Source organism: Oncorhynchus mykiss, chromosome Y (genome assembly GCF_013265735.2).
Source record: "Oncorhynchus mykiss isolate Arlee chromosome Y, USDA_OmykA_1.1, whole genome shotgun sequence".
In the NCBI taxonomy this organism is placed as follows: Eukaryota; Metazoa; Chordata; class Actinopteri; order Salmoniformes; family Salmonidae; genus Oncorhynchus; species Oncorhynchus mykiss.
The window spans coordinates 23,677,378-23,703,695 of NC_048593.1; the positions used below are offsets into that span (position 1 = coordinate 23,677,378).

The window sequence follows — 26,318 nt, forward strand, 5'->3', positions numbered from 1 at the left end:
ATTTTGCTATGGCATTGGCATTGAGGAGTACACCACATCTGTCATTGGCTTCAACAATAAGTGCATCGATGACGTCGTCCCCACAGTGACCGTACGTACATACCCCAACCAGAAGACATGGATTACAGACAGCAGCCGCACTGAGCTAAAGGCTAGAGCTGCCGCTTTCAAGGAGCGGGACTCTAACCCAGAAGCTTCTAAGAAATCCCGCAATGCCCTCCGACGAACCATCAAACAGGCAAAGCGTCAATACAGGACTAAGATCGAGTCGTACTACACCGGCTCTGACGCTCGTCGGATGTGGCAGGGCTTGCAAACCATTACAGACTACAAAGGGAAGCACAGCCGAGAGCTGCCCAGTGACACGAGCCTACCGGATGAGCTAAACTACTTCTATGCTCGCTTCAAGGCAAATAACACTGAAACATGCATGAGAGCACCAGCTGTACCGGAAGACTGTGTGATCATGTTCTCCGCAGCCGATATGAATAAGATCTTTACACAGGTCAACATTCACAAGACCACAGGGCCAGACGGATTAACCTGGACGTGTACTGCGAGCATGCGCATACCAACTAGCAAGTGTCTTCACTGACATTTTCAACCTCTCCCTGTCCGAGTCTGTAATACCAACATGTTAACCTGTTGAGTGTAGGGGGCAGTATTTTGATGTTTGGATGAAAAACGTACCCAAATGAAACTGCCTATTTCTCAGGCCCAGAATCTAGAATATGCATATAATTGTCAGATTAGGATAGAAAACACTCTAAAGTTTCCAAATCTGTCAAAATATTGTCTGTGAGAATAACAGAACTGATACTGCAGGTGAAAACCTGAGGGAAATCCAACCCGTTTTTTCCTGAAAGCTCTCTGTTCCATTGCCAGCCTTCGCTCCACTTAAAGGGATATCAACCAGATTCCTTTTCCTATGGCTTCCCCATGGTGTGAACAGTCTTTAGACATATTTTTCAAAATAAAAGCCTGAAACTAAGTGAGAAAGATCACATCTTGTCATTGTATGGCTGGGTGCCAGCAGCGTTTTGCATGCGCAACAAGCTTGGAGCAGACATTTTCTCTCTCTCTCCTATTGAAGAAGCTACAGTCCCGGTTGAAATGTTATCGATTATATATTGTAAAAACAACCAGAGGATTGATTATAAAAAACGTTTGACATGTTTCTACAAACTTTAAGGATACTATTTGGAATTTTCGTCTGCCTGGTCGTGACGGCTTAAAATTAAGTGTATGTAAACTTCAACTGTAGTCACTTTAATTTACTCTACCTACATGTACATACTACCTCAACTAACCGGTGCATATTGACTCTGTTTATATTGTTATTTCTTACTGCTGCTCTTTACTTACTTGTTACTTTTATCTCTTATTCTTATCCGTAATTATTGAAACTGCTAGGTTGGTTAGAGGCTCGTAGTAAGCATTTCATGTGACTAATACAATTTTATATGTGCCCGCTGTGTAGGATAGTACCACACATACTCCTCCTCCTTCCTATCTCTAATAAATGAGTACTCACTGTCTTGAGTTGCATGCCTGTGTCTATGACATAGCGGACTCCAGATAGAGAGAAGGAGGCCTCCCCCAGGGTGTCTGTGAGGATGACCCTGCGCGTCGCTCCCGTCCCCGCCCCTATCCCTGGCCCTTCCAGTCCTTCAGACCCATTGGATCCCTCCGTGTCCCCAGAAGGCCCTTCTGGCTCGGCTTCATAGACGCGCTGGGTAGCCCCTCCGAGGCCTGCGTGGAGGTGCAGAACTCTGAGGGTCCCCAGCTGAGGGCTCAGGGCAACAGACTCCTTCTCCAGCAGAGAGCCACACTCATCAATCTCCTGAGAGAGGAGGAGAGAGAAGAAAGGTTTGAGAATACATACTGTCCTATCCTGGGCACTTAGTAAATCTCTTGAGAAATGTTAAGTCCTGGCATTCTAAAAGTTGTCCAGCCATAAAAAAAGTGAATGAGTGGACAAGTAGAGAGAGTAATATAAATTAAATGAAAACATGCTATTTATGCTACCTACATGCAGTGAAATGTAGTGTGTAAGGTACACATGGTCCCAAATGCATCCACTCTTTCCTCTCTCCACTCTGCCCCTCCAAGGCTATCATTTCTTCCCTCCATATGGCAGGAGAGTGGGAGTGGCTACCAGTTAAAGGGATTGCACATAGGGCACAGAGGGAATTTAAAGGGGAAGAGTGGAACCAACTTCTCATCTTTGCCCTTACCCCACCCACTGCCTCCTTGCCCTGGTAAAGTCCCCATACTTTGTAATGGCTTCTTCTACTTAAGCTAGCTACACCAATGGGTTAACATTGTTTTAAAAAGTTAAAAAATTATCTATTTGAGCGTATTGGGTCCTCTGTCCCAGTGCCCGTTCTACTTTCTCATGTCTCTCCCCCTTTCGCACCCTCCCTCTTCGTTTCCCTCTCCCTAAACAGACAGTGCTTATCTGTGTCCTTGTTTACTTTGTTTACAGTGAGTCTTAACCAGATCCGTCCTCCTGGCTAGCTAGCTCTGTGTTTTGCAGCCTTGGCATCAACTACTGTACTGAAGTCCTGGTCTGCCTCAGGATTTGAAACCATATCCAGGAATTAGTCGAGGAGCTAGGGTGTGGTGATGTTGACATAGTGGCAGTGTGTGTGAGAGAAGTGGATGTGAATATGATGGGGCTCAGTGCTCTCTCTCTCTGCACGGCATGTACAGTTGAAGTCGGAAGTTTACATACACCTTCGCCAAATACATTTAAACTCAGTTTTTCTCAATTCCTGACATTTAATCCTAGTAAAAATCCCCTGTTATAGGTCAGTTAGGATCACCACTTTATTTTAAGAATGTGAAATGTCAGAATAATAGTAGAGAGAATGATTTATTTCAGCTTTTATTTCTTTCATCACATTCCCAGTGGGTCAGAAGTTTACATACACTTAATTAGTATTTGGTAGCATTGCCTTTAAATTGTTTAACTTGGGTAAAATGTTTTGGGTAGCCTTCCCCAAGCTTCCCACAATAAGTTGGGTGAATTTTGGCCCATTCCTCCTGACAGAGCTGGTGTAACTGAGTCAGGTTTGTAGGCCTCCTTGCTCACACACACTTTTCAGTTCTGCCCACACATTTTCTATAGGATTGAGGTCAAGGCTTTATGATGGCCACTCCAATTCCTTGACTTTGTTGTCCTTAAGCCATTTTGCCACAAGTTTGGAAGTATGCTTGGAGTCATTGTCCATTTGGAAGACCCATTTGCGACCAAGCTTTGACTGATGTCTTGAGATGTTGCTTCAATACAGCCACAGAATTTTCCTTTCTCATGTAGACATCTATTTTGTGAAGTGCACCAGTCCAAAAAGTACGATCTTTGTCCCAATGTGCAGTTGCAAACCGTAGTCTAGCTTTTTTATGGCGGTTTTGGAGCAGTGGCTTCTTTGCTGAGTGGCCTTTCAGGTTATGTCGATATAGGACTCGTTCTACTGTGGATATACATACTTTTGTACCTGTTTCCGGCAGCATCTTCACAAGGTACTTTGCTGTTGTTCTGGGAATGATTTTCACTTTTCGCACCAAAGTACGTTCAACTCTAGGAGACAGAACGCGTCTCCCTCCTTAGTGGTATGACGGCTGCATGGTCCCATGGTGTTTATACTTGCGTACTATTGTTTGTACAGATGAACGTGGTACCTTCAGGCATTTGGAAATTGCTCCCAAGGATGAACCAGACTTGTGGTGGTCTACAATTATTTTCTGAGGTCTTGGCTGATTTCTTTGGATTTTCCCATGATGTCAAGCAAAGAGGCACTGAGTTTGAAGTTAGGCCTTGAAATACATCCACAGGTACACCTCCAATTGACTCAAATTATGTCAATTAGCCTGTCAGAAGCTTCTAAAGCCATGACATCATTTTCTGGAATTTTCCAAGCTGTTTAAAGGCACAGTCAACTTAGTGCATGTAAACTTCTGACCCACTGGAATTGTGATAAAGTGAATTATAAGTGAAATAATCTGTCTGTAAACAATTGTTGGAAAAATGACTTGTGTTATGCACAAAGTAGATGTCCTCCGACTTGCCAAAACTATAGTTTGTTAACAAGAAAGTTGTTGAGTGGTTGAAAAACGAGTTTTAATGACTCCAACCTAAGTGTATGTAAACTTCCAACTTCAACTGTATGTGTATTCTGGATGCGTTAAACAGGACACCTGACCCACCCTGGTGCCATTCAGTAGTCTAAGATTACAGTGTCCCTGTTTCTCTGTCCCCAGGGTGAGAGGCAACAACAGACAAGGAAGATGGCATTAAGAAACAACATAGTTCAATAGGGATTTACATGTAGAAGGAAGTCTAGCAGAAACTGACAAGAAGAGGTGGGATAGAAAGGAAGGTAATTTAGCAGACACTTTTATCCAAAACGACTTACATTTAACTCATAATATATTCATATACTGTGTGGCCCGTGCGGTAAAATAATACCACAAGTCTGCTGTTGCATGCACCAACTAATCCTAACTAACTCGACCCAAAGTAACCCACTTAGCCTTCTGAACCATTTCTGCGTTACCAGCAGTAGGACTACTGGGCATCTATTGTCTAAGGACATGATAAGACTAAAAACTGCCCCAGTAGTTGATGAGACTAGCTACAGTGGGGCAAAAAAGTATTTAGTCAGCCACCAATTGTGCAAGTTCTCCCACTTAAAAAGATGAGAGAGGCCTGTAATTTTCATCATAGGTACACTTCAACTATGACAGACAAAATTAGAAAAAAAATCCAGAAAATCACATTGTAGGATTTTTAATGAATTGATTTGCAAATTATGGTGGAAAATAAGTATTTGGTCAATAACAAAAGTTTATCTCAATACTTTGTTATATACCCTTTGTTGGCAATGACAGAGGTCAAACGTTTTCTGTAAGTCTTCACAAGGTTTTCACACACTGTTGCTGGTATTGCAGATCTCCTCTAGAGCAGTGATGTTTTGGGGCTGTTGCTGGACAACACGGACTTTCAACTCCCTCCAAAGATTTTCTATGGGGTTGAGATCTGGAGACTGGCTAGGCCACTCCAGGACCTTGAAATGCTTCTTACGAAGCCACTCCTTCGTTGCCCGGGCAGTGTGTTTGGGATCATTGTCATGCTGAAAGACCCAGCCACGTTTCATCTTCAATGCCCTTGCTGATGGAAGGAGGTTTTCACTCAAAATCTCACGATACATGGCCCCATTCATTTTTTCCTTTACACGGATCAGTCGTCCTGGTTCCTTTGCAGAAAAACAGCCCCAAAGCATGATGTTTCCACCCCCATGCTTCACAGTAGGTATGGTGTTCTTTGGATGCAACTCAGAATTCTTAGGCCTCCAAACATGACGAGTTGAGTTTTTACCAAAAAGTTATATTTTGGTTTCATCTGACCATATGACATTCTCCCAATCTTCTTCTGGATCATCCAAATGCTCTCTAGCAAACTTCAGACGGGCCTGAACATGTACTGGCTTAAGCAGGGGGACATGTTTGGCACTGCAGGATTTGAGTCCCTGGCGGCGTATTGTGTTACTGATGGTAGGCTTTGTTACTTTGGTCCCAGCTCTCTGCAGGTCATTCACTAGGTCCCCCCGTATGGTTCTGGATCATTTTGACCCCACGGAGTGAGATCTTGCGTGGAGCCCCAGATCAAGGGAGATTATCAGTGGTCTTGTATGTCTTCCATTTCCTAATAATTGCTCCCACAGTTGATTTCTTCAAACCAAGCTGCTTACCTATTGCAGATTCAGTCTTCCCAGCCTGGTGCAGGTCTACAATTTTGTTTCTGGTGTCCTTTGACAGCTCTTTGGTCTTGGCCATAGTGGAGTTTGGAGTGTGACTGTTTGAGGTTGTGGACAGGTGTCTTTTATACTGATAACAAGTTCAAACAGGGCCCATTAATACAGGTAACGAGTGGAGGGCAGAGGAGCCTCTTAAAGAAGAAGTTACAGGTCTGTGAGAGCCAGAAAACTTGCTTGTTTGTAGGTGACCAAATACTTATTTTCCACCATAATTTGCAAATAAATTCATAAAAAATCCTACAATGTGATTTTCTGGATTTTTTTTCTCATTTTGTCTGTCATAGTTGAAGTGTACCTATGATGAAAATTACAGGCCTCTCTCATCTTTTTAAGTGGGAGAACTTGCACAATTGGTGGCTGACTAAATACTTTTTTGCCCCACTGTGTATATATTTAGTATAATGTGTGTGTGTGTGTGTGTGTGTGTGTGTGCGCATCTACCTGGGCACTGGAGAGAAAGACCATGACATCCCCTTCCTCTCCCCTGCGGTGGAGATCCAACACCATGTAACATGCCGCTGCCGCAGACTCCCTCCCTCCAGGATCCCTATACACCGTTTCCACGACAACCGGTGCCCTCCTCCTTGTCTCTGTGTAGGGTGTATCTCTGGCGGGCCGGTCCTCATCCGCGACAGGCTCATCCAGCGTTAGAACCGGAACTCCCTCACCCAGGAAGGTGGCGAGGCTGGACGCAAGGGAGGGGTCGGTGAGGAGGACCACACGGAGGTCGTCGGGGCGCTGGCAGCACACGTCCAGCAGCAAGCCCAGAAGGACGTCGGAGGGCACAGTGCGCTCCTGGACCTCATCCACCACCAGCACCCCATACTGACGCAGCAGGGGGTCCGACATCATCTCCCCCAGGAGCAGAGAGTCACTGACGAACCTGAGAGAGGGAGGGGGGAGAGAGAGGGTGAGGGGGGGGGGGAAGAGGGATCAGGGAGAGAAACGACCCCATCCCTTAATCCTATTGTCTTGCACTGTTGTAAACCTCAGGGGAGAGAAAGATAGAGGAGGAAACAAGGACTACAATATTCTTTCCCAGGTCAAGGGAGAGCTTAAAGAGGGTGGATAAATGAGATCGAAGAAGATGAGTACGAAACGTGCCATCAGATTGGGTGATGTGTGTGTACCCAAGCTTGAACCAATGTGGTATGTGTGTGTACATACACATGCGCCAATGTTCATGCACACCTGGCTGTCTACATCTCTCCTCACCTAAGTAGTGTATCAGGGGTACAGCCATCGTCGTGGGGGACCCAGTAGCCCACCTCCAGGCCCAGACTCAGGTCCATCTCATCAGCCACCCTGAGGGCCAGACTCGCTGCAGCCACAGCATAGGGCTGGGAACAGCACACCAAGCCCTGAGAGAAGTCATGGGACAGGGCATACTCCACACACCACTGGGGCACCTGGGAGAGAGAGGATGAGGGAGAGAGAAAGAGGGAGACTAAGTGAGAGACTGATATGCACACAAAGTCAGTGTGTATAGAGTGATAGCCTGTGTGCTTAGTTGCTTGAGTTAGTTCAGCGGTCTGTCTATCTTCAGTGTCTGAATATTGTGTACATTTGGAGGGTCCCTAGCCATATGTGTGTACGAGTGTGAATGTGTGCATCCTATATGTTTGTATGTTTGTAAACCTGTATGTTTGGCATGTTTCCCCACCTTTGCTTTCTCTGGGCTCTTCATCACCAGTGCTAATGTGTGTGACTATACCTGTGTGCGCGTTTGTATGTGCTTTACATGCCTCTTACCTGTGTGCTCTTGCCTGTGCCACTGGGGGCACTGACCACCACCATGCTGTGTGTCTCCAGGTGCTCCAGCAGGCGGTACTTGAGGCTCCACAAGGGAAGCGTCTTCCTCTCCTCCAGCAGAGAGTAGTAGCGTGACGAGAAGGGCAAGCCATCATACGGGTTCACCTCCAGGTCCCCCAGGCCCCCCTCCTCCCCCTCTCCATCCCCCATCTCATCCTCTAGGTCCCCGGACAGTAGAGAGGACATGGAGAGAGAGTCTAGGGCGGAGGGGGGGCGTAGGGTGGGGGGGGACGTTGTCAAGGGGGTGGCCACAGAGGGTGACGACATCATCGCAGGGTGGGTTGGGGAGAGGGGATGAGGGGTGGTAATGGAGTGACTGGAGATTACCTGGGAAGAGGATCAGAGAAGAGATGCTGTTGTGTTGAAAGTTGTATAGCAAGTTTTAGATTCCACCCAACTTAGTTGATTGACCCCTGTCACTGAAGGAAATGTAATATACAGTATCAGTCAAACGTTTGGACACACCACCCCTTTTTTTTTTATTTTACTATTTTCTACAGAAATAACATATATGGGATCATGTAGTAAGCAAAAAAAGTGTTAAACAAATCAAAATATATTTTATATTTGAGATTCTTCAAAGTAGCCAGCCTTTGCCTTGATGACAGCTTTGCACACTCTTGGCATTCCCTCAACCAGCTTGATGAGGTAGTCACCTGGAATACATTTAAATTAAAAGGTGCCTTGTTAAAAGTTAATTTGTGGAATTTCTTTCCTTCTTAATGCATTTCAGCCAATCAGTTGTTTTGTGACAAGGTAGGGGGGTATACATAAGATAGCCATATTTGGTAAAAGACCAAGTCCATATTATGGCGAGAACTGCTGAAATAAGCAAAGAGAAACAACAGTCTATCATTACTTTAAGACATGAAGGTCAGTCAATCCGAAAAGTGTCTAAAACTTAGAAAATTTCTTCAAGTGCAGTCGCAAAAACCATCAAGCGCTATGATGAAACTGGCTCTCATGAGAACTGCCACAGGAAAGGAATACCCAGAGTTACCTCTGCTGCAGAGGATATGTTTATTAGAGTTAACTGCACCTCAGATTGCAGCCCAAAGAAATGCTTCACCGAGTTCAACAGACACATCTCAACATCAACTGTTCAAAGGAGACTGCGTGAATCAGGCCTTCATGGTGGAATTGCTGCAAAGAAACCACTACTAAAGGACACCAATAAGAAGAAGAGACTTGCTTGGGCCAAGAAACACAAGCAATGGACATTAGACCGGTGGAAATCTGTCCTTTGGTCTGAGGAGTCCAAATTTGAGATTTTTGGTTCCAACCGCTGTGTCTTGTGAGACGCAGAGTAAGTGAACGGATGATCTTTTCATGTGTGGTTCCCACCATGAAACATGCAGGAGTTGGTGTGATGGTGCTTTGCTGGTGACACTGTCTGTGATTTATTTAGAATTCAAGGCACACTTAACCAGCATGGCTACCCCAGCATTCTGCAGCTATACGCCATCCCATCTGGTTTGCGCTTAGTGGGACTATCATTTGTTTTTCAACAGGACAATGACCCAACACACCTCCAGGCTGTGTAAGGGCTATTTGACCAAGAATGAGAGTGAATAAGATGTATAAACTGAAGGTAGAAGTCTAAGTGTTTTTTAGTAGTTTACTGCAATTGGGGGAAGGGTGGTAGGGTTTGCGGGGAATAATAAAGGTATATTCTAAAAAAAAGTACAGTGGGGCAAAAAAGTATTTAGTCAGCCACCAATTGTGCAAGTACTCCCACTTAAAAAGATGAGAGGCCTGTCATTTTCATCATAGGTACACTTCAACTATGACAAACAAAATGAGGAAAAAATCCAGAAAATCACATTGTAGGATTTTTAATGAATTTATTTGCAAATTATGGTGGAAAATAATTATTTGGTCACCTACAAACAAGCAAGATTTCTGGCTCTCACAGACCTGGAACTTCTTCTTTAAGAGGCTCCTCTGTCCTCCACTCGTTACCTGTATTAATGGCACCTGTTTGAACTTGTTATCAGTATAAAAGACACCTGTCCACAACCTCAAACAGTCACACTCCAAACTCCACTATGGCCAAGACCAAAGAGCTGTCAAAGGACACCAGAAACAAAATTGTAGACCTGCACCAGGCTGGGAAGACTGAATCTGCAATAGGTAAGCAGCTTGGGTTGAAGAAATAAACTGTGGGAGCAATTATTAGAAAATGGAAGACATACAAGACCACTGATAATCTCCCTTGATCTGGGGCTCCACGCAAGATCTCACTCCGTGGGGCCAAAATGATCCAAGAACGTTGAGCAAAAATCCCACTGGTCTTCCGTTTCTTCGTGGTCACCTCTCCTCCAGACCTAGTGAATGACCTGCAGAGAGCTGGGACAAAAGTAACAAAGCCTACCATCAGTAACACAATACGCCGCCAGGGACTCAAATCCTGCAGTGCCAGACGTGTCCCCCTGCTTAAGCCAGTACATGTCCAGGCCCGTCTGAAGTTTGCTAGAGAGCATTTGGATGATCCAGAAGAAGATTGGGAGAATGTCATATGGTCAGATGAAACCAAAATATAACTTTTTGGTAAAAACTCAACTTGTCGTGTTTGGAGGACAAAGAATGCTGAGTTGCATCCAAAGAACACCATTCCTACTGTGAAGCATGGGGGTGGAAACATCATGCTTTGGGGCTGTTTTTCTGCAAAGGGACCAGGACGACTGATCCGTGTAAAGGAAAAAATGAATGGGGCCATGTATCGTGAGATTTTGAGTGAAAACCTCCTTCCATCAGCAAGGGCATTGAAGATGAAACGTGGATGGGTCTTTCAGCATGACAATGATCCCAAACACACCGCCCGGGCAACGAAGGAGTGGCTTCGTAAGAAGCATTTCAAGATCCTGGAGTGGCCTAGCCAGTCTCCAGATCTCAACCCCATAGAACATCTTTGGAGGGAGTTGAAAGTCCGTGTTGCCCAGCAACAGCCCCAAAACATCACTGCTCTAGAGGAGATCTGCATGGAGGAATGGGACAAAATACCAGCAACAGTGTGTGAAAACCTTGTGAAGACTTACAGAAAACGTTTGACCTCTGTCATTGCCAACAAAGGGTATATAACAAAGTATTGAGATAAACTTTTGTTATTGACCAAATACTTATTTTCCACCATAATTTGCAAATCAATTCATTAAAAATCCTACAATGTGATTTTCTGGATTTGTTTTTCTAATTTTGTCTGTCATAGTTGAAGTGTACCTATGATGAAAATTACAGGCCTCTCTCATCTTTTTAAGTGGGAGAACTTGCATAATTGGTGGCTGACTAGATACTTTTTTGCCCACTCTATGTATATATATATATATATATAGGTATGTGTGTATATATATATTTATGTATATGTATGGGTAAATACGTGTATGTATATGGATATATATATATTTATCAAAAAAAGATATGGGGGATTGGAAATTATGCAGACAATTACATTGATGGAAGCAACAATCTTTCCGCAATATTAAGCTGATCCACCCCTATAGAAAAAAAAGAGAGAAAAAATAAGGAGAGTGATGGAGTGCTGCATCAGATGCTCTGGCCTCTACAATCACCCGACCTCAACCCAACCGCAGAGTGTAGGAAAAGCAGCCAACAAGCGCTTAGCATATGGGGGAACTCATTCAAAATGGTTGGAAAAGCATTCCAACTGAAGCTGGTTGAGAGAATGCCAAGATTGTGCAAAGCTGTCATCAAGGCAAAGGGTGGCTACTTTGACGAATCTCAAATATAAAATATATCATGATTTGTTTAACACTTTTTTGGTTACTGCATGATTCCATATGTGTTTTTTCATAGTTTTGATGTAAAGAAAAATACTTGAATGAGTAGGTTTTTCCAAACTCTTGACTGGTATTGTATATCATATGTTATTTCAAAAATATGATGTATGATTCTGAGAGAGAAAGTTTGATGTAGTGTAAGAAGCCTCAAACCTTTCACAGGGGTAAGGGCAATGTCAACCTTGACTAAATACGTATATAGTAACAGTTGTGCTATACAGAGTGCATCATTTCTAGTGTAGTCACTGAAGGCCTAGGAAGTCAGACAGCTTCAGTCAGAAAGCACAGAGCAGCTGTAGCTCTGTACAGCAGCTGTGGGCTTGTGCTATCCCATTCACTCCTGGAATGTCTGCAATTGCCCAGTATGCATTTAGCAATACACATAAGACCATTATTACACACACACAACACAGACTTGCACTTACTGACACATGTAATCACTTATGGTTAACACCCACTCTAGACTGAGGCTGTCTTTGTACATTCACAAGAAATCTCTGAAAAAATGGTATAAGAGTAACTTCACTAAAATGATGGATAAAATAATTGATATGACTTTAAGATGGATGGGATGGGTACAATATGAATATACTGCATGAAATAAGTAGGCTACGGTTCTTACATAAGGTAATAAGAGCTTGGGTATATTTTGTAATGTGTACACATCAATTGTTATGTCAACAAACAGAAGTAGCAAGAGATTTGGCCTAGCTACACTATATACACAAAAATATGTGGACACCCCTTTAAATTAGTGGATTTGGCCATTTCAGCCACAACCATTACGGACACACACACAGCCAAGCAATCTCCATAGACAAACACTGGCAGTAGAATGGCCTTACTGAAGAGCTCAGTGACTTTCAATGTGGCACCCTCATAACCTTTCAAACAAGTCAGTTTGTCAAATTTCTGCTCTGCTAGAGCTGCCCCAGTCCACTGTAACAGGCTGACTACACCGCTCGGGTCGCGTGTGCGAGCATTGCAAAATAAATTTAGAAATCTATGTTATTCAATTATTGCACCCACACTGCTCGCGTGCACCAACGAGCGTATGCGTTGCCAAGAGCTAAAATAGAATTCAGTTCTATTTCTGACGCAGATCGCGCTGCAAGTTCTGCCTCTCCCATCTCCTCATTGGTTTATAGAAGCAGGCACCCACGTGCCATCTCCTCATTGGTTATACCCAGTGGGTGACTGAAAGACGAATGAAGCCAGTGGCGGTAATGCACCCAATTTATGAAAGTTTCCAATCGCAATATAAAGTCAAGAGAAGAAAAAGCCTGGAAGGAGGAGAGATGACTAGAAACGATTCAGTTGACCGTTTTATGTGTGGATTAATTGGCAGAGTAGAGGACCTTGTGCATTTCAGGTAAAATCACAACTCAATGTTTATATCCCAGGACAAATTAGCTAGCAACAGCAAGCTAGCTAAAAAGTACAAATTAGCTAGCAAGTGCAAGCTAGCTAGCTATATTGCCATAAATGTTTCATGCTTTTCGACCTGTCCCCAAATTAATACAATTGTTTCAGTGTTTGTTTTGATATTTTAACCTACGTGTCATGATCGCATTTGGTGTGGGGGGACAAAATACATTTATGCATGATGGCGCATACGCGCAGCCGGTTTGGTGCTGTTATTGTGAAGTGGAAACGTCTAGGAGCAGTGTTGTGTTCGAGACCATCTAAAGCAAGACCGATTCAAGACCCAGACCGGAGCGAATCGAGTCCGAGTCAGGAACAAGACCGGAGCGAATCGTGTCCGAGTCAAGACCAAGACCGGAGGGGGGAGCGAGACCGAGTCAAGACCGAGACCGGGAGGGAGACGAGGGGTCCGAGACCAAGTCAAGACCAAGATCAGAAAAATGCGAGTCCAATTCAAGAACATGATTGTAATTTTGTCAAATAGCCACCATAATAAGAGTTTAAAATGTCCAGTATGTCTGTGTTCATATTTCAGAAGAACACATATGGTTTCTTTAGACATTCAGAATGGTGGGACAAATGCATGCTGAAATGCAAATTGAGCCTCTTTACACATTTAAAAAAAAAACACACAAAAAACACTTTAAATGTAATAAAAATATATATATATATATTTCACTTTTATTTAACCAGGTAAGACAGTTGAGATTAAGTTCTCATTTACAACTGCAACCTGGCCAAGATAAAGCAAAGCAGTGTGACAAAAACAACAACACAGAGTTACAAATAAACAAACGTACAGTTTAACACAAAATAAAAGAAAATTAGAAAAAAATTATATGTACAGTGTGTGCTAATGTAGAAGAGTAGGGAGGTTGGCAATAAATAGACCCAGGAGGCAAAAATAATTACAATTTAGCATTAATACTGTGATAGATGTGCAGATGATGCATGTGCAAGTAGAGATACTGGGGTGCAAAAGAGCAAGAGGGTAAGTAATAATATGGTGATGAGGTAGTCAGGTGTACTATTTACAGATTGGCTGTGTACAGGTACAGATAGATAGATAAGCTGCTAAGACAGCTGATGCTTAAAGTTAGAGAGGGAGTTGTAAGTCTCCAGCTTCAGAGATTTTTGCAATTCGTTCCAGTCATTGGCAGCAGAGAACTGAAAGGAAAGGTGGCCAAAGGAAGTATTGGCTTCGGGGATGACCAGTGCAATATACCTGCTGGAGAGTGTGCTATGGGTGGGTGTTGCTATGGTGACCAGTGAGCTGAGATAAGGCGGGGCTTTACTTAGCAAAGACTTATAGACGACCTGGAGCCAGTGGGTTTGGCGACGGATATGTAGCGAGGGCCAGCAAACGAGAGCATACAGGTCGCAGTGGTGGGTAGTATATGGGGCTTTGGTAATAAAATGGTTGACACTGTGATAGACTACATCCAGTTTGCTGAGTAGAATGTTGGGGGCTTGAGTGAAGCATGAGTAAAGGATGCTTTGTTTGCGGAATAGGAAGCCGAATCTAGATTACATTTTCGATTGGAGATGCTTAATGTGAGTCTGGAAGGAGAGATTACAGTGTAACCAGACACCTAGGTATTTGTAGTTGTCCACATATTCTAAATCAGAACTGTCCAGAGTAGGGATGACAGTTGGGTGGGAGGGTGCGGGCAGCAATCGGTTGAAGAGCATGCACTTCGTTTTACTAGCATTTAAAAGCAGTTGGAGGCCACGGAAGGAGTGTTGTATGTCGTTGAAGCTCATTTGGAGGTTTGTTAGCACAGTGTCCAAAGAATGGCCAGATGTATACAGAATGGTGTTGTCTGCGTAGAGGTGGATCAGAGAACCACCAGCAGCAAGAGCGACATCATTGACTTACAGTGCCTTGCGAAGTATTCGGCCCCCTTGAACTTTGCGACCTTTTGCCACATTTCAGGCTTCAAACATAAAGATATAAAACTGTATTTTTTGTGAAGAATCAACAACAAGTGGGACACAATCATGAAGTGGAACGACATTTATTGGATATTTCAAACTTTTTTAACAAATCAAAAACTGAAAAATTGGGCGTGCAAAATTATTCAGCCCCTTTACTTTCAGTGCAGCAAACTCGCTCCAGAAGTTCAGTGAGGATCTCTGAATGATCCAATGTTGACCTAAATGACTAATGATGATAAATACAATCCACCTGTGTGTAATCAAGTCTCCGTATAAATGAACCTGCACTGTGATAGTCTCAGAGGTCCGTTAAAAGCGCAGAGAGCATCATGAAGAACAAGGAACACACCAGGCAGGTCCGAAATACTGTTGTGAAGAAGTTTAAAGCCGGATTTGGATACAAAAAGATTTCCCAAGCTTTAAACATCCCAAGGAGCACTGTGCAAGCGATAATATTGAAATGGAAGGAGTATCAGACCACTGCAAATCTACCAAGACCTGGCCGTCCCTCTAAACTTTCAGCTCATACAAGGAGAAGACTGATCAGAGATGCAGCCAAGAGGCCCATGATAACTCTGGATGAACTGCAGAGATCTACAGCTGAGGTGGGAGACTCTGTCCATAGGACAACAATCAGTCATATATTGCACAAATCTGGCCTTTATGGAAGAGTGGCAAGAAGAAAGCCATTTCTTAAAGATATCCATAAAAAGTGTCGTTTAAAGTTTGCCACAAGCCACCTGGGAGACACACCAAACATGTGGAAGAAGGTGCTCTGGTCAGATGAAACCAAAATTAAACTTTTTGGCAACAATGCAAAACGTTATGTTTGGCGTAAAAGCAACACAGCTCATCACACTGAACACACCATCCCCACTGTCAAACATGGTGGTGGCAGCATCATGGTTTGGGCCTGCTTTTCTTCAGCAGGGACAGGGAAGGTGGTTAAAATTGATGGGAAGATGGATGGAGCCAAATACAGGACCATTCTGGAAGAAAACCTGATGGAGTCTGCAAAAGACCTGAGACTGGGACGGAGATTTGTCTTCCAACAAGACAATGATCCAAAACATAAAGCAAAATCTAAAATGAAATGGTTCAAAAATAAACATATCCAGGTGTTAAAATGGCCAAGTCAAAGTTCAGACCTGAATCCAATCGAGAATCTGTGGAAAGAACTGAAAACTGCTGTTCACAAATGCTCTCCATCCAACCTCACTGAGCTCGAGCTGTTTTGCAAGGAGGAATGGGAAAAAATGTCAGTCTCTCGATGTGCAAAACTGATAGAGACATACCCCAAGCGACTTACAGCTGTAAGCTGAATAATTTTGCACGCCCAATTTTTCAGTTTTTGATTTGTTAAAAAAGTTTGAAATATCCAATAAATGTCGTTCCACTTCATGATTGTGTCCCACTTGTTGTTGATTCTTCACAAAAAAATACAGTTTTATATCTTTATGTTTGAAGCCTGAAATGTGGCAAAAGGTCGCAAAGTTCAAGGGGGCCGAATACTTTCGCAAGGCACTGTATATAGAGAAAAGAGTTGGCCTGAGAATTGAACCCTGTGGCACCCCCACGGAGAATGCCAGAGGTCCGGACAACAGGCCCTCTGATTAGACACACTGAACTCTGTCTGAGAAGTAGTTGGTGAACCAGGCGAGGCAGTCATTTGAGAAGCCAAGGCTATTGAGTCTGCCGATAAGAATGCGATGATTGACAGAGTCGAAAGCCTTGGCCAGGTCAATGAAGACGGCTGCACAGTACTGTCTTTTATCGATGGTGGTTATGATATTGTTTAGGACCTTGAGCATGGCTGAGGTGTTGCTGCAGGGGTGCTGAGATGTTGGCCAGGGTAGGGGTAGCCAGGTGGAAAGCATTGCCAGCCGTGGAAAAATACTTATTGAAATGATTGATTATCGTAGATTTATCGGTGGTGACAGTGTTTCCAATCCTCAGTGCAGTGGGCCGCTGGGAGGAGGTGCTCTTATTCTCCATGGACCTTACAGTGTCCCAAAACTTTTGGGAATTAGTGCTACAGAAAGCAAATTTCTGTTTGAAAGAGCTAGCCTTTGCTTTCCTAACTGACTGAGTATATTGGTTCCAGACTTCCCTGAAAAGTTGCATATATTGAATAGCAGCTATTCGATGTTAATGCAGAATGCCACAGGATGTTTTTGAGTTGGTCAAGGGCAGTCAAGTCTGGGGTGAACCAAGGGCTATATCTGTTCTTAGTTATACATTTTTTGAATGGGGCATGCTTATTTAAGATGGAGAGGAAAGCACTTTTGAAGAGCAACCAGGCATCCTCTACTGATGGGATGAGGTCAATATCCTTCTAGGATACCCAGGTCAGGTTGATTAGAAAGGCCTCCTCGTTGAAGTGAAATTTAAAAAATAATACAAGTATATTCAAAATATATATGAAGAAAAACAATATATACAAGGGACGGGACAAGACAATCAAAACAGACATCCCCACTGCTACGCCATCTTGGAAAGAAGACGGCAGGATGATTAGTTAGTCATAAATGATGACTCACCCAAACACAGTAGGGAACAATGAGAGCTAAGGATTTATAAAATAACAAATATTAATAATTATTTTCAATGATGTTCTGATTTAATCTCTTCAGTTTTTGTTAGAAAAGGAAAGTGTTAACACCGAAGATAACAAAAAAATATCCAAACAGGATTCATCTTGGGTGGTCTCTGGGGAGATAAATCTACCTAGCTAAGTCAGCCATTGGCTAGGCCATCAGACGCTTGATATAAGGCATCTGCCATTCAACTGTGCTATAGCAAAATTTTGGAGTGATGGTGGAATCAACCAATCACATTGACCTGTAATGAGTGGGACCATTTTTACAAAAATGTATGGAAACATCTGCCTTCTTGAAGGCGAACAGGCCACTGTACAATAGCAAGAAGTTAAGTTTTTTGCAATGGGAAGTACTAGTTTCAATTGGGTAATGCTTAGCCTAATGGTTGTGTTTTTGAATTCTTATGATTGGGACCTACTAGCTTATTTTGTCCGAATGAATGAACTGCTTATCCTTTATTAAAGTGACCAGTGATTCCATGACTATGTACAGTGCCTTGGGGATGCGAAAATATATTTTTTTTAAATGTTTGCTAATTTATAACAAATTCAAAACAGAAATACGTTATTTATTTAAGTTTTTAAGTATTCAGCCACTTTGCTATGAGACTCGAAATTGAGCTCAGGTGCATCCTGTTTCCATTGATCATCCTTGAGATGTTTCTACAACTTGATTGGAGTCCACCTGTTGTAAATTCAATTGATTGGACATGATTTAGAAAAGGCACACACCTGTCTATATAAGGTCCCTGTCACACCATGACCTTAGTTATCTTTGTTTTCTTTATTATTTGGTTAGGTCAGGGTGTGACAAGGGTGGTTTGTGTAGTTTTTGTATTGTATAGGGTTTTTTGTATGTTTATGGATTTTCCCTGGTCTAGTTATTTATATATGTCTATTGTTGCCTAGATTGGTTCTCAATCAGAAGCAGCTGTTTATCGTTGTATTCCTTGGATAGTTTGTGGGTTGTTATTCTATGTTTAGTTGCCCGTTTGCACTAGTCATACAGCGGCACGGGTTGTTTTGTTGTTTTGTATAGTTTTGTTCAGTGTTCATTCTTTTCATTAAAAGAGTTATGTACGCTTATCACGCTGCGCCTTGGTCTCCTCATTATGACGACCGTGACAGTCCCACAGTTGACACTGCATGTCAGAGCAAAAACCAAGTCATGAGGTCAAAGGATTTGTCCTTTAAAGCTCCGAGATAGGATAGTGTCGAGGCACAGATCTGGTGAAGGGTACCAAAAAATATCTGCAGCATTGACGATCCTCAAGAACACAATGGCCTCATTCATTCTTAAATGGAAGAAGTTTGGAATCACAAAGACTCTTCCTAGAGCTGGCCACCCAGCCAAACTGAGCAATCGGGGGAGAAGGGCCTTGGTCAGGGAGGTGACCAAGAACCCGATGGACACTGTGATAGAGCTCTAGAGTTCCTCTATCGAGATGGGAGAACCTTCCAGAAGGACAACCATCTCTGCAGCACTCCACCAATCAGGCCTTTATGTTAGAGTGGCCAGATGGCAGCCACTCCTCAGTAAAAGGCACATGACAGCCGGCTTGGAGTTTGCCAAAAGGCACCTAAAGGACTCTTAGACCATGAGAAACAAGATTATCTGATCTGATGAAACCAAGATTCAACTTTTTGGCCTGAATGCCAAGCATCACGTCTGGAGGAAACTTGGCACCAGTCAGGATCGAGGGAAAGATGAATGGAGCAAAGTACAGAGAGATCCTTGATGAAAACCTGCTCCAGAGTGCTCAGGACCTCACACTGAGGAGAAGGTATATAAATATATAAAAACCTCATTTTGATTTGTCATTGTGGGGTATTGCTTTGATGCACCTGTACTGACCTCGCCTTCTGGATGATAGTGGGGAGAAAAGGCCGTGACTTGGACGGTTACCTTTGCTTTCTTGGGTACAGGAACAATGGTGGACATCTTGAAGCATGTGGGGACAGCAGACTGGGATAGGGAGAGTTGAATATGTCCGTAAACACTCAAGCCAGCTGGTCTGCGCATGCTCTGAGGACACGGCTAGGGATACCGTCTGGGCCGGCAGCCTTGCGAGGGTTAACATGCTTAAACGTCTTACTCACGTTGGCCAATAAGAACGAGAGCCCACAGTCCTTGGGAATGGGCCACCTTTGGTGGCACTGTGTTGTCCTCAAAGTTGGTGAAGAAGGTGTTTAGCTTGTTGGGGAGCAAGACGTCAGTGTCCGTGATGTGGCTGGTTTTCCCGATGTGGCTGGTAATCCATGATTGTCTAGAGTCTCGTGTCTAAGCCATTGAATTGCGACTCCACTTTGTCACTGTACTGACGTTTTGCCTTTTTGATTGCCTTACGTAGGACATAACTACACTGTATGTATTCAACCATATTCCCATTCATCTTACCATGGTTAAATGCTGTGGTTCGCGCTTTCAGTTTTGTGCGAAGGCTGCCATCTATCCACAGATTTGGTTTGGGTAGGTTTTAATAGTCACAGTGGGAACAACTACCGTATACACTTCCTGATGAACTTAGTCACCGTGTCAGTGTAAACGGCAATGTTATTCTCAGAAGCAAGCCGGAACATATCCCAGTCCTCGTGATCAATACAATCTTGATGCATGGATTCCGATTGGTCAGACCAGCATTAAATAGACCTTAGCAAGGCTACTTCCTGTTTGAGTTTCTGCCTACAGGAAGGAAGGAGCAGAATGAGTCGTGGTCTTATTTGCCAAAGGGAGGGTGGGGGAGGGACTTGTAGCCTTCACGGAAGGGAGAGTAACAGGCGGTCGAGAGTTTTTGAAGTGTGAGTACTACAAGGCAATGTGTTGATAGAACTTTGGTAGTATTTCCCTCAAATTTGCTTTCTCACCAGCTATAATAAATGCAGCCTCGGGATATGTGGTTTCCAGATTGCACAAAGTCCAGAGTAGTTCCGTGAGGGCCGTTGTGGTATTGGCTTGAGGGGGAATATACACGGCTGTGACTAACTGAAGAGAATTCTATTGGGAGATAATACGGTCTGCATTTGATTATGAAGTATTCTAGGTCGGGTGAACAAAAGGAATTGAGTTCCTGTATGTTATCACAATCACACCATGAGTAGTTAATCATGATCAATCATACACCTCAACCTTTCTTCCTCCCAGAGTTTTATATAATAATAATAATGCTAAGTTTGTTAGATGCTAGAAGCAGAGCTGCCATGTCTGTCGCTCCAGCTTCACCATCTGGCAGTCCGATGGACTAATCTGGGTTTGGTGGATGCCAGGAGAACGCTACCTGGCCCAATGCATAGTGCCAACTGTAAAGTTTGGTGGAGGAGGAATAATGGCCTGGGGCTGTTATTCATGGCCCCTTAGTTCCAGTGAGGAAAAATCTTAACGCTACAGCATACAATGACATTCTAGACGATCTGTGCTTCCAACTTTGTGGCAACAGTTTGGGGAAGGCCCTTTTCTGTTTCAGCATGACAATGCCCCCGTGCACAAAGCAAGGTTCATAAAGAAATGGTTTGTCGAGATCGGCATGGAAGAACTTGACTGGCCTGCACAGAGCCCTGACCTCAACCCCAACAAACACTTTTTGGATGAATTGGAACGCCGAATGCAAGCCAGGCCTAATCGCCTAACCACAGTACCCAAACTCACTAATGCTCTGGTGGCTGAATGGAAGCAAGTCCCCGCAGCAATGTTCCAACATCTAGTGGAAAGCCTTCCCAGAAGAGTGAAGGCTGTTATAGCAGCGAAGGGGGGGATCAACTCCATATCAATGACCATGATTTTGGAATGAGATGTTGGATGAGCAGGTGTCCACATACACTACATGACCAAAGGTATCTTCTGATCCATGGTTACCTGCAACTCGCCTATGTTTAATGAGCACACTGACATAGGCGTGCATACAAAAACAAAGCATACACAGGGGTTATATTGGCTATGGGGAAAACATTGGAGCTCATCTCATAAGGTGAGTCCATCCATGGGGAAAGGGGGGGGGGGGGGGGGGGGGGTTGGTGTTGTTCATCATCATGTGGGAATCACGTGGGAGGGGTCTAATGTCAGCTTGGAGTTTACAGTAGACAATAAGAAACAGCACTGGATGCATGACATCACGTGTTGTAACCATGTTATAACGTTAGCAAACAATGACTAGTTTTTTTTACATCTATTATTTACTATCATGCAAACAAAATCATTGTAATATTGGCATGTAGCCGATTTGGGATTATGTTCAAATGCATTACAACTGTATGGCCATGACAATATATAAGACTGATCTTTATACTGTTTTTGGTAATGAGAAACTACGGATGACGACACCTGTATCAGTCAACTCACAATAACTCCCCCTGCCTTCGTTCTCTTCTTTCCTTATATGCCCCCTTTCCTGCCCACCTCGAGTCCAGTAGGCCTATATCGACCTGCCAGGAACTACGTGTCAGCTGACAGTCACACACGCACGATAGGAGGTAAATATAATGAAGATCACTGGGAGAGTCGAAAACAACCACGTAGACAAATGCCATTGGCATCTTACCTTCGACACATTTCTCTAGAGTCTCCTAAAATCCCCACCAAGGCGCGGGATATCCAGCAAAACAATATAACCCGCTGAGCTGTCAGTGAAACGTTCTACTGCTCACTGTTGTTGCACACACATTTCTTGGAAGAGACAATATGCGGATACAATGTTTCATTTTTTTGCAACCATTCACAGATTCTCTCTTCGCTTCTTCTCTGCCTCTGGTTTCTCCGTAACCGTTGACATTAATTAATAAAATAGAGCTCGTCGTCCGCTGTTGATCTATCGAATCGCTTGCCTGTCTAAGCAAACTCCTTGCTCCGGTCAAACGCTTCGCCACGCCCACAGACGTTAGTTTCTGAAGTATGTTGTGAACATAGAGCCACAGTTTCTAAACCCAGATGCGCAACATCGCAAGACTTCCGGGAACGCTTGAGAAACAGACCAAACAGACCATTTGCGGTTTGATAAGTCAATGAGAGAAGTGATAGGGTATTCCTTAGTTGTGAATTTTCTCGAAATCTAAAGTCACAACCTAAATTCGAGTCAATGTCTTAAGTATTTGAGCTTGTTATTACTTCAGCCTCGTGAGAGTGACAAGGAATGCCATTGAGTTGATGGCTTGCACATGCGTAGTTTGGCGCGAGACTACCCGTTAGACCCGATTACGTGTTTCTACGCATGAGCTTAGCTAGCCAACGTCGCCATGACATCGCATACAAGTGTGATCGGGGATTTCTATTGTAGAAGCAGTTTTAGGCTGTCTTCATGCTGTACTGCCTTCGATCGAGCAGTGTAAGAATTCAATGGCAGTTTCTTTTGCGTTGGGGACAACTGTAGCATTGTAGCTAAATTTAACCCTAACCTCAGTCTCCTAACCTGACACGCTAATTCACCTAGCCTAGTGGTTAAGAATGTTGGGCCAGTAACTGAAAGGTCGCTGGTTCGAAATCCCCAAACCGAAGGTGGAAAATTCTGCTTTTCTGCCCATGAGCAAGGTAGTTAACCCCCCAAAACAACTGCTCCCTAGACGTCGATTAAGGCTCTGATTCAGAGGCTTTGGGTTAACTGCGGAAGACACATTTCGGTAGAATGCATTCAGTTGTGCAACTGACTATGTATCCCCTTCTCTAATTCATCTAACTTGCAACATCAGTTATCCTAACCTACTATGTAAACAAAGCATCTCTGTTGAGAAACCATCAGTCTCATAACACCAGAAGTGACCAATGCCAGGTATCCTGATATCAGGGATGAATGACATCATACTGACCATGTTTCGCCAACTCACTGTGCACAGGTGGAGTCAACATTCAAAGGAGGAGGAGCTGGCTCTTTGTCAGTGGTCAGAAATATTTTGCCAAGCCAAATCTCAAATGTACTCTTAAAGATGCAATATGTAACTTTTTGGGCTACCCGACCAAATTCACATGGAAATTAGTGAATTATAGATTTGTCAGTCAATTAAAGCAAGTCTAAGAAGTGGTAGATGTTTTCTATGTGCTCTATTTCTTTGCTTCCTGTTCTTAAATTTCATGTTTGCCTCTTCTACTTGAGGTTTTGTACACGAGCTTTAAACAGCTAAAAATACAATATTTTTGGTTATGGAAAATATGTTTTACAGTGGTTTAGGTGGTACAATGTTTCTCTACACTCTACACTTATTTATTTAGTCAATCTCTGCATAGTGCATATTTTAGATATTTTATACACTATTAGATTGTAACATTTAAAAAATGTATGAATGTGTTCATTTAATAAATACATTATTATTTTTAGTCCATGGCATATTGTGGAGAATTAGGGGGCAACCCCGGCCGTGACCCGAACCCTGGTCCAGCTACTGTCAAGCCAACACCTTTATGCCAAGAGGACCAAACCTCTTGAGGATGTCACTAGTTGATATCGTTATAATATTTTTTGCACAAATTCGAGATATCAGCTATAATTATTAGATGCATTAAATATGGCCACTAAAGGCCTTTCAAAATGTCTGCCTCTCCACACAAATATAATTTTTTCTCATGTCATTTTTTTTGCATTATCATGTAGGGCTTTGACGTCAATTGATGTTTTAATTTGATGTAATAATTGGTGTAGGCCTAATTAGAAAAATTAAGTTGGGGTGGAAATAGGCCTAACAATGTCCAGATAATGACTTGAGTTAAATTCACAGGATCTGTCCAGGTTAAAACGTAATGAGAAATACATGATTAACACATGGTGAGGTCAAGGTCAACCGTGCTCTTGTTATTAATAAGGACAATGAGAACCTTTTAATCATCCCTTGAGCCATTTCTCTATTTATCTGAAGTTCTCTTTTCCTTTTATTACAATAGTTGTTACATAGCCAATACAGGCTGAGTAAGTCATACATACATACACACACACACACAATAATATATTGTAAAGTAATTTTTAAAAATGAATGTGTTAATTTAATAAATAAAGGATTCTTCATAGTCTGTGGCATATTGTGGAGAATTAGGGGGCAACCCCGGCCACGACTCGAACCCTGGTCCAGCAGAGGGAGCACGCTCCTATCCACATCAACAGGACCACAGCGGAGAAGGTGAAAAGCTTCATCTTCCTCTGCGTGCACATCACTGACAATCTGAAATGGTCCACCCACACAGAAAGTGTGGTGAAGAAGGCGCAACAGCGCCTCTTTAACCTCAGGAGGCTGAAGAAATTCAGCTTGACCCCTAAGACCCTCACAAACTTTTACAAATGCAAAATTGAGAACTTCCTGTCGGGCTGTATCACCGCCTGGTACAGCAACTGCAATGCCCGCAACCACAGGACTCTCCAGAGGGTGGTGCGGTCTACCAAACGCATCACCGGGGGCACACTGCCTGCCCTCCAGGACACAAACAGCCCCCAATGTCACAGGAAGGCCAAAAAGATCATCAAGGACATCAATCACCCGAGCCACAGCCTGTTCACAACGTTACCATCCAGAAGGCTAGGCCAGTGTAGGTGCATCAAAGCTGGGACGAGAGACTGAAAGACAGCTTCTATCTCAAGGCCATCAGACTGTTAAATAGCCATCATTAGCCTGCTACCACCCGGTTACTCAACCCTGCACCTTAGATGCTGCTGCCATATATTCATGCTACATCCATACTATATACATATACATGGAATCACTGGCCACTTTAATAATGGAACACTGGTCACTTTAATAATGTTTACATACTGCTTTACTAATTTCATGTGTATATACTGTACTCTATTCTATGTTTTTCCGACATTGCTCGTCCTAATGTTTATATATTTCTTAATTCCATTCTTTTACTTTTAGATTTGTGTGTATTGTTGTGAATTGTTAAATACTACTGCACTGTTGGAGCTAGGAACACAGGCCTTTCGCTACACCCACAATAACATCTGCTAAATTTGTGTATGCGACCAATATAATTTGATTTGATTTGACAAACAAATCAACTCGGAAGTCATAGCTCCCTCCTGTTTTACCCTTTTCATCCCCCCTTCCCTCCTACCCTTGTTGTTCATCCCATAACATTTATAAACATATTGTACTGTAGAACGAGTGTTGTAGCACTCGAGACCGGTCTCAAGACAATATTATGAGTGTCTCGGTCTTGTCTCGGTGTCATATACATTTGTACTCGGTCTTGACTCGGTCTCGGACTCGTAATTTCTTTCAGAGACCAGCCGAGACCAGCGGAGAAAAAACTCATAATTATCAGCTTCCATTTATTAAGTGCATAAAACTGCTTCACCAGGTCCAATATAGACACTCATTTCTTGATACCTTAATTCCTGAACAGTCTTTATATCTATTCTAGAAGTTTGCGCAGTGGCGAACCTATTGGACCTAGTGTGTGACAACTTCGTCAGGACAGCAACAGTAATACTGACAGCAACAGTAATAGGAGAGTGCACTTTTTGTAAAACACAAAAAGTCCACAAACAATTATTATTGTTATTATTTTATTAATCCTTAGAGGTGTAGAGGGCCCTCATTGTTCCCCACTGTGTTTGGGTTAGTAATACTTTGTATAGTGGCTCTGTTTTCCCCCAGCATGCATTTTGTCACCATTCTGAATGTCTAAAGAATTCATATGTTGTTCTGAAATATGAACACAGAAATCCTGGACATTTTGAATTGTTATGGTGGTGATTTGACAAAATTCATGGTCTTGAACTGGACTCACATTTTTTCTGGTCTCAGTCTTGACTCGGGCTCGGGCTCGTCTCCCCCCCCCCCCCCCCCCCCCCCCCTAACCAGACCCCCCATACCTCTTATGCATGGTCACGCCTGATATGCCCTTTTCTTGTCCATCTCAATGTCCATTCCATTTACTAATCAGGTCACACAATTAGGAATAACGTCTTGATTGGACTTAATTGGTGGTTTTGAGGCCATGTCACAGCCTAAGAGACG

At 43.2% G+C, this 26,318-nt stretch overlaps 1 protein-coding gene across 2 annotated transcripts in view; it reads right to left on the reverse strand.

Moving 5' to 3' along the window:
* Positions 1-22,507, reverse strand: part of LOC110509832 (ATP-dependent RNA helicase DQX1) — a 30,106-nt gene extending 7,599 nt beyond the window's left edge. Inside the window, exons 1-5 of one of the 2 annotated variants that reach the window (XM_036967795.1) lie at positions 21,923-22,507; positions 7,572-7,958; positions 7,035-7,228; positions 6,261-6,702; positions 1,535-1,843 (exon numbers count right to left, since the gene is read on the reverse strand). In XM_036967795.1, the coding sequence (XP_036823690.1) occupies positions 1,535-1,843; positions 6,261-6,702; positions 7,035-7,228; positions 7,572-7,901 (1,275 nt within the window). In that variant the 5' untranslated portion in view covers positions 7,902-7,958; positions 21,923-22,507. Of the gene's footprint in view, positions 1-1,534; positions 1,844-6,260; positions 6,703-7,034; positions 7,229-7,571; positions 7,959-9,826; positions 9,954-21,922 lie in introns of those variants that run through there. The other variant, XM_036967796.1, reaches the window with a different exon arrangement.
* Positions 22,508-26,318: the final 3,811 nt, after the last annotated feature.